The following is a 13,477-nucleotide window of genomic DNA, read 5'->3' as shown; positions in this document are numbered from 1 at the left end:
GGACATTAATATAATAGCCATTTTACCGGTATACTTCCTTCCTGCATTTCTTGATTCTTGACAGTCTTCTTTTCTGTTTTGCTGTCATAAACAGGGAGGCAAAATTTAGATCTTCCCTGAAATAATTATTCAAATGTGTGTTATTTAAACAATGATTTATCATAATTGAGCCTGAATTAAATTAGAACATTTGAAGTGACATTATTTATCTGAATCCACATTAGCCAAGCTGTTAGCAACGAATTTTCAGAGCAGCTCAGCGATAGGAGTGAGTGCAGAAAAACAATGCTCTTGGTATATTCTGAATAATTCAATTTCTTTCAAGGCAGCCTGTTGCTTCCGTATGTGTGTCCTGCCTCCCATTCTGGAAGCTCTTCAACACAAAAGGAAAGCTTCTCATATACCAGATGGAGCCTAGGGTCACCCACCCAGGAAAGCCAGGAGTCAGTATCTCAAATAGCAAACACAAGACAAAAGGCTGGGCGGAGAAAGGCCACCAAAACCTTGAAAGCAAAGACAAGCAATCCAAAGTTCAATTCCATTGAGAATGGTGAGCTAACAAAAGGATTTCTGGAAACTGGTAATAAGATCTAGCAATGGAGGAAGAACAACCTAGCAGCGCTTCAAACGGATGCTAATGGGATTATACTAGAAAATGTTTCCCCAGAGTCAACAAGAACTACTGGTTACTGGTAGCGAGTATAATAGCTAGGGAAAGCTGGGCGGACATTCAGCTTGATCCACATGCCCCGGCTGACATCTAGAAGCAAGCATAAGGGAATTTGCTTCTACAAGCTGAAATCAAGAAACATATACATCCATGTGGCGCTACGCTGCAGTGGGGCTTTACTCGAACGAATTTAGCACATCTCTTCACTCTGCACCCTGTTTCTATGTTTAGACTGCCTGCTTTGCATACGTGCTTTGTTATCCCAGTTTTTTCATATCTATCTGGGCTATTTTAACACAGTGATTCTCCATTTTCTACGTGGCAGCTTTTCTTGGGAAGCATATGCAGGATTTTAGTAAGGAAAACTTTGCTGGTGTAGCTTTATTGATGGACTGCAGTCACAAGGGGTTCTTCAGGCATGTGTGCTCTGTATTGTCTAACGAGTTACACTAATATAGCCATAGCTATAATAGGTATTTCTTTTAGCACGATTCGCTATTAAGAGCATTACAAACTGTGGTGGCCAAAGTTTTGAGCACAGATCTGGCCTTAGGGACAATCTGCAAGAACTCAGAAGACAAGTATCTGAGATGACAGAAGCGTCCTACACAGTGACTGAGAAAAGGAGAGAGATGGAAGCTTGGGAGTGGAGCCCTTAAGGCCCCTGTTTCACCTGCATGCTGACATTGGACCGAAGTTCACCGCTCAGCCATAGGATGGCAGCAGAGTCCTGCAAGCGTGTGAATTGGGCCGCTCTCAAATTTTCCCTCGACTCTATTAAAGCGCAAGAGAAACTAGCAATCTCTATGATACTTTAATTTAGAAATCTCTAAGACAACGCCTTCTAAGTTCCCCAAATGCAGTGCTAAAGCTTTGCCACAGCTGCAACTGGCTCCTCCACACAGTACATTCTTAGTGAAGGCTGAAAATACTTCTCTTTTCAAAAGTAAAATTTAAGTGCACAAACTCCACATTTATTTGGATTGCCATAAAATTTGGTTTGTCTCAGAAAAGTGCAAATCGGGTTAGCTACTGTATTGTGAGACTCAAACTGCCTTTCCATCTCCCATTCCCAAATCTCTTCACACATTAAAAAAAAAAAAACAACAAACTTTTTCCCTTAAAAATTGTTGGATTTTACTTTTTTTTTTTTTTTTTAATATAACCTGGTGATCAAACCCAAGTGGTTTCAGTCATTAAGTTTAAACTCTAGCTAGTATGCTGTAGGCACAAGCCTTTTGGGAAAATAATATTTAACATTCAGAAAGGAGATCAGCTATACAAATACATGTGAATGCTCACATGCCAAACAGATTACACTGCTCCCTAAAGTAACTCTAAAGAAGCTACTAGACAGTATTTGCAAGGTTTAAACACTCCAGTACAGCTAGCCACCAGCCCTGAACAAAAGCAGCAACCAGCAAGGATCAGTCTGAATCTATGCTTCAGCTGAGAAGGAATGCATGTTGCTAAGGTCTTTTCCACTGAAGGAATTTATTTTGAGTAATTCAATAAGAAAACAGAAAAAACTCAAGAAACATTCAAAACTATTTTAGGAAAGAAAAGAAGCTGCAGGAAAGAACACTGCAGCAATGACTGCTTGCCAGTGCCAGATTCTTTCCTGCCACAGATACACCAGGAAAGAAAGTTAATTTATACAACATTCCTAAAGTCACAGGGTAGGAATAGCTGTAGTGAGAGACAATTAGATGTACCAGGATCGCAGTCTGAGCTTCGTGAAAAACAAGAGCAGAGATACCTACTGGAACACAAACAGTATGGGAATGGGACCTGGCTTAGATACCACAGGAAAGCAGACAGCTCACTTCCGTTACTGATTTTTGTCACTCTTTTTAAAAATGTGATTCTGTATGAAGTTAAGTTTTTTAAAAACTGGCCTTTGTAAAAATCAAATTATCAAAATCTCATTGTTGTGAGGGATTTAGACCAGTGATTCACCTGATGTTTTGTTAGCACAGCAAAACCAGAAGAGTTGTTTTAAAGCCTAATAGAGTCTATTTGAATTAGAGTTGTAATCACAACTTCAAAGTAATTCTTATCTAACCCATTCTCAAAACACTAATCTGAAGAAATTTATCATTACAAAAGAAAGTTGCAAGAGCTAGTAAAAAAAAAAAGGGGGGGGGACAAGAATGTACGGATGCACAAAGATGCACAAAGACTTACACTTCTGTTCCATGTCTCTCATCTCTTCTGGAGGAATTTTCATCTTATCAATATGTTCTTGCAAGACACTGGCCCATTTCTGTAAAGACTCCATAACAGTCCAAGGTCTAGACATATCTGCAACAAAGACTACAATGGTGTCTTGCAGGGATTCTGCAGAAACTGCAAACTTCAATAGCCCTTTATGGTATAAGTCTCCATCCAGAATCCAAACGTTACAGCGAGTATGATCTGAAAGGAAAAGGTACAGTTGTAACTCAACAGATGCCGACTTTTTGCTTTGCTAGTCTGCAAGTACACAGATGAGTACATTAGTGTTAAACACGAAAGCCCAGCTACCAGCAGATCTTGCCTGTTTATTTTTAACACAAGTGCATGTGTAAATGCGTACCTTACTTGGTAGATGCTTTCACTGAACAGGATTTTTTCTTGGTTCAGAATCTTTTCATTTAAAAAATAATTTCTGTTCTTTAGCTTTTACTAAGGACAGCTGACACAACAGTTTTTAGATACTGCACAGCATTCGTGAATTTGAAATACGTATATTCCAACTAAAACCAAAATACATGTGACACATATGTAACTCCAAGTTCAAAAAGGGGTAGTTATAACTGAGTCCAGTAAGGAAGCCTGAGGTGTCCCTCAGACACATAAGCTGGTTTAACATACTAAAGACAACTCACAACAGAAATAAGCTGCAAACAAGATACAAGCAATAAGCAGCTTAAGCTTCTAGCACAGGAGTAGGAAGAGCAAACACAGGATAAACTTACAACCTACCAAACTTTAAAGTTGTGCTACCTGCTCTTAATTCACACTGACTTAACACTGACTCCTACTTGCAGGCTTCTTACAGAACGAGTACTGGACAAAAGATTTGGTATTTTAGTTTCTGTCTTTTTCCCCCACCCCACCCCCGTGTTTTGATAGTGACTGGACATTTTTTGTTGAAATGCAAGGGGGAGGGGCACAGAAATCAGTTGTGACAGATGGCTGGCATGAGAAGTTTTACTCCAAACATTAACTTTGTCAAGAATAGAAGAAACTGAAAATGAAGCATCACTTAGGAATGATGTATCAGGTACTCTGAACAACCATTTCTGTCCAAATTAAAAAAAAAAAAGAAAAAGAAAAAAAACTACATTATCCTTAGAACTTCCTCCTGAAAAGGAACAACTCCATTTGTTTCTATCTTCTAGACTCTTCCTAGTACCTCTTCCAAAATATTCCCTATTCTACTACAGCTCTCCAGAGGGAACAGTAGGTCTTCATAGGTATTACATGCAAGATACGGGAATTCTGAAATACATGGATCAGCAAACCATCACTGTAGAGCCCAGATTTTCAAAACAGCTACTGAGCTTCATAATTACTCTGCCTCACTATATTTCCCTACCCTGTGCTCCAAATCTTTTAACTTCACAAAATAAATCCAGTTGCTGTGGCTATCATAACTTTAAGAAAGAATTCATCAGGATCAAAAACATTGGCTCTAAAAAAAGGCAAAAACTCGACTAAGGAAATTGGAAGGAGAAAAGAGCAAAGATACACATACTCCCCTTCTAATCAGGTCTTGGATAAAATTACTGAACAGCCAAGTTACAGACAGATTACATCAAGATGCTATACGTGGGCAGTCTTGGCATTTGTTATGCTCCTACTTAAGTACTGTTAGGCTGTCATAAGACATTCAAACATCAGTCATCACACAAACAGGCCAACAGCTACACTTTTAACTTAAACATCTTCTCACTTCCAACTGTGCATCTCAGATCTATCCTTTGCGCTGAACAGTTACAGTAATCGCTGTGTATCTATGAAACGCACTTTTGCATATTCACCGTTTCCCCCCTCCTTCCCCTCCACTTCAGGAAACCATCTCACTGAAATCACACAGGATTCTCACAGCACTGGATGTACGAATCTAAAGCTATCAGAAGACGCCTAAGGACAGAGGGGAAGTCTGGTAAAAGTTTGGAAAAACAGGAAGGAAGCTAGGACATAATGTGAACACATTTACATGCTTACTATTACACTACAGTAAATGAAACATCAATGCAAGACTCTTATCCTCTGCCTTCCAGAAGCATCCTTTGTATAGTCCCAAAAGCAGAAATCCACCAGTGAATAAAAACCCTGTGAGCTTTCTACAAGTGAAAGGTTATTAATAGACATTAACTATGTCTATGTACAACTGCCTCCTTGTAGCAAAAATGAAAGTTTTAAAAACCTAACTTAAGTCTACCTATAGTCTATGGAAGTTTACAACTCTCATTAGCACTTTCATAGTTTCTCCTGTGGTGAGTGCTTTGACTGCAGAAAAGACTTTCACACCTTAGCAAGTAACAAAATAAACATCCTAATTCACTGCTTCCAAGTCACTTTTTTAAGCCAATATCTAAAGGTTACAAAGGTTTTGTTTGGTTAACACCTTTGTCCTACTTAAGGATTTAGTTTCTGCTTAACATCTAGAATACAGACTGGAACTAGAATAGAGGTGGAACTAGAATGCAGTTGGAACTATCACTCAAACGAAATCAATCTGCTAGGAAGACTGGAAGCCTAGCACTCACATTAAAATGTACTTTAAAAAAAAGGTAACATATGAAAATGAAAGGTTTTCCTCCTTTCTTATACTAAAGAGGTCTGGCTTGTGATTTACATTTGCTACAAATATAAAACACACTTAAAAATGCAGTACTGGTTGTCCACAATTTGGCAAGGACTTGATGGCAAATTCAACCTTGTCAGCACCACATGAAGCTCCTAGTTAGTCATATGATGTGAATGTTAACTGGACCTTTCACAGTGGCTATGACATGAGACACCAAAACAGAGCAAACAATTACCAGATCATGTTGGGAAAGCAGGTGCTGCTTATTAAGGACTACTAAAATAGCTCCTAAAACTACATTTCTAAATCCTGTCAATATTTCATTATCCCTTTAGCCATGAAAAAGATTTTCCAGCTTTAGTGAATTTTACCGCAGATGGCTGATTCTGTGAAGTGTAACTACATCTCCTGCATTTATTCAAAAGGTATCAGTGGTAATTAGATAGCCCTCGTCCAAGCTGTGAAGAGAAACAGAACAGGGAAATACAATTTTCAAGAGAACTACTTTAAAGATGGTGACGAAAAAAACAATTTTCCCATTAGAAACCAGTGTACCAGAGGCACTTGGTTCAATCTGGAACAACCAGTTCAACTGGAATATGCATATGATATGACTGAGGCCAGTCCAAACCTGAGGCAAAAAACCAAGACCACTTGATTTTGCTGCAAGTAAGAACGTAACAACAGAATGGCTCTACTTCACTGGCACGTTTGGCACAGTCAGGACAACTGTATTGCATTTGTAATCTGAGGCAGTTCAACTGAAAGTTCTCTATGATGTTTATAATGGCCAGCCAACCCACACAGTATCGCTGCAAAACCAGTCGATGTAGTTTGTCTCACTGTCTTGCTCTATGTCCTCACTTTAACTCTGCCCCATCACTGCAAGAGACTCTGAAAGCTACTCTAGAAATAAATATCCTTTAACAAAATTATGCAGAGCCTCTCTTCTACCTCCTACGAATTAAGATTCTCAGCTCTCAAAAGCAGACTAACCAGCATAGACTCAAAACACCTGCTCATCACAAAGAAAGGCAAAAAATTAAAACTGGCCACACTCCCTGAGAAATTCCACTAAGAGAGAACTCTAGGGCCTGAGCTCCAAGGTCATTTAATATTTGGAGCTAACTTTACAGCTAGTGCTGTAAGTGCTTTCATCCGGATGAACTATCGTGTCATGTATGCAGAAGCAGCCATATACTCCAAGGATATTGTACCTGGGGCTAATGATCTAGGAGAATCCTCTCTCTCTCTCTCAGGATTGCTTCTCAGGCGTCCCCGAACCTCTTCTTGAACAAATGCCTTAGCCTAGGCAGAATTTGGGACAGTAGGCTAGGAAGCAGATTTTTCAGGTAGAGATTCAGTAGTGAACTTTTTCTAGGTTATCCTGAGACCTAGGGACCAAAGCACTGCGTGTTAAATTGAACAACTAACATCTAAGAGACCTGAACCAGCTAACTACCAATGCAGTGATGTGTATCTTGCCATCCAAGCTAGGTATTAGCCACTGCCAAGAAACAAGCAGATGACAGTGAAAACCAAAAAGCTAGTGGGCACCTGTATTAGCCACAGGGGTTCTTCAAAAAAGAGGTGTTTTCTATGCATTTGTTTAACTTTCCTATAAAAAAAGAACAATTCAATCACTGATCTAATCTTTAGGTGAAAAGACAAAAGTAACTGTAAACTAAGATATGCACCTAGCAATCTAGAGTTATTCTACTTCAAATGTAGGAGGAGCCAAATTCAAATATCCCTTAAGGAGGAAGGTAGGGGGGGAGAAGAAGCAACACAGAAGATTTTTCTTAAGATTTCCAAAGGGAGGTGGGAGGTAGATAATGACTCAGCACTATGACCAAATATTTCTCCTGGACAGAGTAAGCTCTTCTGAAATGAAGAAGAAAAAGGCAAAGAGAGCAAAGAACTCTTCTAGCACTGGGAAAGAAGTCGAAAAGATCTTCTCACTCCACTACAGAGCTTCGGTTACCAGTGTTGATTTGACACCCCTGGAAATCCTTGTGCTTTGCTGGTCTTGAATAGGCTGGGGTATAATAAAAAGCAGATACCCTCAAAAATTAATATGTGATAGCAAGCTCCTGCATGCCTATCTTAGGTTTCTTTATGGCTTCCAAGAATTGTGGGTTATAAAGGCTTTGTTCCTAAATCTGTATCTGAGCATACAGACATCTAAAGCACGCAAAGAGCTTAAAGAAACAAACCCAAACCTGTCCTAGAGAAGGAAGAGTGTTCTCTTTGCCCGCTGGGAGGTCCTGACCCACTTTGCTATTTATTTTGCTTGGTGATGACACTAATGAGACAGAAAGGAAGAAGGCATGTATTATTAGATCCTAACATATCCATTAAACGGATGCATGAAGACCTGAATTCTCCAGCTGAGTCCGATAGTCAAAAAAGTCTCTTTTTTCCCTGCTAATGCTGCCTGAGTTCTTATGACAGGCTTCTCCGAATCAGCTTAAATACTTATCACTTCCAGATACTCAGGAATAGCCCCAAAAATATTTCCAAAGTAGGGACATACTTGGGGTTTGATAGACAGCACCAGGAAAAATAGCACAGCAAACATTTTTCTGCTTATAATACCATCTCCTTTGATGTTGGAAGAAGCCCGATGTCACAGGCTGTCTTAACACTCCTAATCATAGGGGTTTTTTTTCCCCCTAAAGTATTTATGTAGCACTAAAGAAGATTGTGCACGGTGAGAAAGCACTTAAACCAAGAACCTCAAAAAGCCGAGAATGGCTCAGCACTTAACATTACAGCACAAAAGATTTTTAGGAACTGCAAGATTAGGTGGCCACTGAAGGCACAGGCAATGTACTCATCCTTTAATTGTGCCTAACTTAGTATCCATAGACAGTTTATTACCATGTGAGCGCAGGACCAATCTCCATAACAACCAGTCACATATGGTACTTAATCACTCGTGCAAGCTTTCGGTACATTTCCATTTCCAAAATACCATTACAGGATCTTCCTAGTTCATTCGTTTTCAGGAACATGGATGAACCACCATCATTGCTTCCCTTTTCTGAACTGAAAACTCAGAAGCAAGTAATGAATAGGAAGACTGTCATTCCCCGTTTTTGAAGAGGGAAACTAACACAAAAACTTCCAGCAGTTTGCCCAAAATGAGACAAGCAGAGGCGGATTTAGGAGCAAGGATAATGAACTCACTCCCCATCTCTTCCTGTCCCTAACCTCCCTAAAAATAGGAGTATTCTAATCATTAGACCTTCCATATAGTAGAGAATAGCAACCATCAAGGGCAACAAAGAGAAAGACAAGGGGCAAAGAGACAAGCTCCTATTTGAGAAAAGGAAATGCTAATTCTGATTTTAAGTTCTGTTCTTCACTCATTCAGCTCTAACAAAACATCTCAGTTACAGTTAACCAAAATGCCGCACACAGCCCCCACAAGAAAACAATAAAACCCCACGCCCAGAAATCCATACTGAGAATTAAATTCCCATGGATGTATCACTTACTTTCTATACTTATCAAGCAGTCATACCAAATGACAGTATACCTGCTAATAAATCAACATCAGCAAATATAGCTACCCTAAAAGTAAATGGATCCTGCAGGCTGCTCAGGTGTACTTTTTCCTCACACACAGGTCAAGCTGTAAGAAGGGCAAGAGGAAGAATGTACACTGAATGTAAAACGCATTTCACTTTTAAGAAATTGATATAGCTTCTAAAACACACAGAACAATGCTGGAACCAGCTACTTGGGCGTAAACCAAAGCACACTGATGAAACCACAGTTATAAAAAAAGAATGTCAGCTGCTTAATTACAGAAGTTACATATAAAATTAACTTACCGTCTCTGTCTTCATCATGAATATTTAGATACAAGTATTCCAGCCCTCTTCCTTTCTTGCCATGCTCTGCTCCCTGTATTTTAGCCATAAGTGTGGTTTTACCTGAACCATCATCACCTGCCAGTAAGTTTTTACAGGAAAAAAAAAAGACACTTTCAGAATTAATTCTAACTTTGTAGAGAAGATTTTTCAAAACACACTTAAGTAACCAGAAGTATCTTTGTACATTTTTGGACCGTACTTGTTTCTTGTTTTCTTTCAAGTATTCCAGCTAAATCCAATGGCTTATTCCATGACAATAAGAATGAAGCACTTAATTATTCTGTATTACATTCAGTTTGTTTAAATGTTATAAATCTAACAGCATAAGCCAAAGAGAAAGTAAAACCATCAGCCTGAAGACAATAATACCGTAGATCATATAACGTAACCTAATTTTAACAAACTGTCATGTCAGTTCGTTCACATCATTGTTTTAAACACGCTTTGTTTCTACAAAAAAACCCCCAACCACCCAACTGCTTGCATATGTTACTTACCAAAAACGAGAATATTCTTGCCCGATGGCAATTTAGATCTTGACCGGGTAGAAACTTCACTCAGTATTGAGGACCTAGAAAAACAGGACCGTTCTTGTCAGACCGACGTGCGCACGGCCGTGCGCACATACGCACGCTCACACACACACACGGCCCGCACGCTGCCCATTTGACAGCACTGATGAGCTCAGCAGATCCGCACAGACCAATCCAGTCGCATTCATTCTGTTTACAAACCAGATATGATGTTACAGTTCAAGATTTAAGTTCATTTTGAAAGACCAAAAGTATGCCACCTTTTTGAGAAAAGCTTTTATAATTTGTAAGGCACATGCAGTAACACGTTCTTAAGTTCTTCTCCTTTATGAGAAGTCACATTACTGCAAAAGATTACTTTTCAACTGATGACTAACCCTTCCCACAATCCATTACTGTATTTTATACACAATTTTTCTGCATTATTAGTATTTTTAACAGCGTTACACAGAGATAAGCGAGGGGAGAACAAGCGCTCGAGTCTCCTGGAGCCCGTCCCGCAGCGCCAGACCCCCCGGCTCCGCACCCCGCTCTCCCTCGCCCCGCAGCCGCGCTGGCCTCGCTGATGGGGGCGCGGGGCTCCCCTCACGCACCCCGCGGGGCCTTTCGCAGCCGGGAGGGACGGCGCTCCTCACCGGCCCCGGCGCCTCGCCGCCGGCAGCTGCGTGCCGCGCCGCCGCCGCCCGCCGCTCCTGTCAGCGCGGCCCGAGCGCGGCCCCGCGGCCGGCGCCCACCGCCGCCCCTGCCCCGGCCCAGCGGGGCGCACGCTCCGCTCCAGCCCGGCCGAGGCGGGGGCTCACGCCCGCCGCGGGAGGGCCGAGGCGGCTCGGCAGAGCGCGGAGACCCCGCCGTGACAGGCGCGGGACGCCGAGAGCAGCCGCTCGCCTCCGCCGCCGGGCTGCCGCGGCCCCCCCCCCCCCGCCCCCTCGCCCCCCCGCGCCCGGCGCGGCCGCTCACCACAGGTTCTGCCCCTCCTCCTCCTCGCTGGGGAGCTCGGCGCCGCCGGGCCCCTCCGGCCCCAGCAGCTTCTTCTCCACCAGCACCGGCGCCATCTTGCCAACTGCAGCCACAAAGAGTGACCTCACCCGGGCCCGCCGAGGACCCCGCTCCTCCCTCTCCCCGGCCCGGCCCTGCGGGCGCCCCGCGCCGCCAGCCCCGCCGCGCCCGCCGCCGCCCCCTGCGCCCCGCGGCCGCGCCGCCGCTCCCCGCCGCGGCCGCGCCGCTTTCCGATCAGGCGGCGCCCGGGCAGCCCCGGCCGCGCTCCCCGCCCTGGGCGGCGCCTCCCGCCGCGGGTGGGGCCGCCGCCGGCAGCGCCCCCTGGCGCTCGCCGCTGCCCGCAGCGGGGCCGCCCGGCGGCACAGCGCCGGTAGCCGCCGCCGCAGCCGCCGCCCGCCGAGAGCCGTCCCGGGCGGAGGGCGGGCGGTCACCGCGCCGGGGCACCGACCGGGCACCGACCCTGCCCCTGCCCCGCCTGCCCCGGGGCGCGGGGCGCCCTGCGTGGCGTGGCAGCGGGACGAAGCGATGCATTTAGGGGAAAGGGCCTGGTTTAGATGGTTTCCTCCTGAAGCAAGCTGTAATTGCCACCCAAATCCTTACGCCCCGCCAGTAAATTCTGTTCTTCTAGTAGAGCTTTTCAAAGTGCTAAAATATTGTGCTGTGCGGCCTAGAAATGGCTTTAATTATTCTTACGCAATTATATTTTTATGATGCCCGTTATGTGTGGATTTCAAAGCATTTTAGGCAAGAAAATTAATACGATTATCAAGATTGTAGAGTCAATCAAAAGGGGAGAAAAAGATGAGTTGACTTGCACAAGTTCACACAGCAGGTTTCTGCTGGCTTCTAGTCCGTGACTCTTCCCTTCTGGGTTACGCAATCGTGTTTTAGCGATGCCTTTTTCAGCAACTCGCATGACGAGCGTACCTGAAGCACCAGAAGAGGTTGCCCAAAGAGGCTGTGGAATTTCATCCCTGAAGATCTTCAGAACTTGACAAGGCACTGAGCAGCTTGACTAACTTTGAAATGAGCCCTGCTCTGAGAAGGGAGATTGGATTCTGGACTCCAGAGGTCCTTTCCAACCTAAATTATACCTAAGATTAGGTAAATTGTCAGCATTGTGATGTTCTGACTCTGTGTCAAGTCAAGACATATTTTCTCCACTTGAAATATATTTAGGCCAGAATAATACAGATTACTAATACACATTCAGTCAATAGATGAAATAGCAGCTTGCCTAGACAAGCTCTGAGTCCTTGGAAAAATCCTTTGCAGAGCGTGTAACAGCCCAAACTCTCCCTGCTGTGCGTACCACTCCTCCGTAGTCCTTTTGGCTCCTATTCTGCAAATACATATGCCAATATTTAACTACGCTGCTTTGAATAGCTCCATTCAAAGACATCTTTTATAGATGCTTGAATATTTTAATAATATAAAAACCAGAGTGCAACAGGTGAAAATATTAGAAGACCTATTTATTGTATCATTGGCATCATCTTTACTGCAAGTCTTTCAGTTTTCGGTTATCTTGCTTGTTTTTAAGCATTTAAGCTGCATCGTAGTGAAAGCCTAGTGCTAATAAGGTAACTAAAGTTTTTCCATAATAAATTAGCTACCAATTAATCATTCCTTTATCAGAATAGATAAAAAATACAAATTAAATACTAAGGCTATCACTGAAAAATCAAGTTACTAAGGCTTTCATTAAAGCTTTCTGTAAAAATTGTGTAATTAGCAGAAACGGTGGTTCTGCTCGCTTCCTTCAATAATACACCAAAAAACGTCCAACTGTAAACAGAAGCCAAATTTTATCAGTACCTGCATTCTACTTAGTTCAACACTGAAGTATTTTATGTAGGTCCAGGAACGTGACCCCGGTCATTAATATCAGTCAAGAATTACTGCAGCTGAACCACACACTACATCTGCTACCCAGAAGTTCTGAGGTTTCCACGAGCTTTCTATTCCAATGTACTTACTGTACCAACGTAAGATTCGCCTACTATATGCCGCAGTGTTTAACCATACATTCGGTGTTTTCTGTCACAGATATATTTTCCTGCACATACAGCACATTAAACGCATGACAAAATATTTTACCTGCTTTAAACATTTCACTGATTAAGAGGAAACAAATTCAGACACAACATTAACACTTATCAGTTTCTGACATAAAATATTCATTTTAGTAATACAGCCTTTTCTTACAAATGGTATAAAGCAAACAAAAACATTCAAACAGAAAGTCAAATTGAATGTTACATAAATCAAATGTTCAAGAAGGTTAAATTAAAAAAAATAAATTTTACTGATAAAGATTTTGTTAGCTATGTTAGCATTCTTTAAAAAAAACAAACGTATTCAATTACATGTAGTTTAAATTTACAAAGCATAACAGCTCTGTCAGTGAATGCTATAACTGAAAAACATGAGTCCAAGCCAATCTAAATTCTCTCAGGGCTTGTATTGTTGTGACAATACCTCACTATTAATAAGGCTGTTCTTCAGCATTCTGCAACAAAATCCAAAATACTCTTGAAAGATGTTATTGATGATCTTTGGTTTTTTCTTGCCTCTATAAAATGGAGATGAA

At 42.3% G+C, this 13,477-nt stretch overlaps 1 protein-coding gene across 3 annotated transcripts in view; it reads right to left on the bottom strand.

Annotated features, from left to right (window-relative positions):
* Positions 1–11,026, bottom strand: part of DYNC1LI2 (dynein cytoplasmic 1 light intermediate chain 2) — a 28,821-nt gene extending 17,795 nt beyond the window's left edge. For 2 of the 3 annotated variants that reach the window (XR_014228985.1, XM_082319697.1), the window contains exons 1-4: positions 10,846–11,016; positions 9,853–9,926; positions 9,314–9,430; positions 2,858–3,088 (exon numbers count right to left, since the gene is read on the bottom strand). Coding sequence is in view for 2 of the 3 variants with exons in the window: in XM_082319697.1 (XP_082175823.1) it covers positions 2,858–3,088; positions 9,314–9,430; positions 9,853–9,926; positions 10,846–10,940 (517 nt within the window). In the remaining variant the exon portion in view is untranslated. Of the gene's footprint in view, positions 1–2,857; positions 3,089–9,313; positions 9,431–9,852; positions 9,927–10,845 lie in introns of all 3 variants that reach the window. The other variant, XM_082319698.1, reaches the window with a different exon arrangement.
* Between the last annotated feature and the right edge of the window lie 2,451 nt (positions 11,027–13,477).

The sequence above is a fragment of the Platalea leucorodia genome, assembly GCF_965183815.1.
Source record: "Platalea leucorodia genome assembly, chromosome: 8".
Classification (NCBI taxonomy): Eukaryota; Metazoa; Chordata; class Aves; order Pelecaniformes; family Threskiornithidae; genus Platalea; species Platalea leucorodia.
This window is presented reverse-complemented; position numbering and strand designations above follow the sequence as displayed.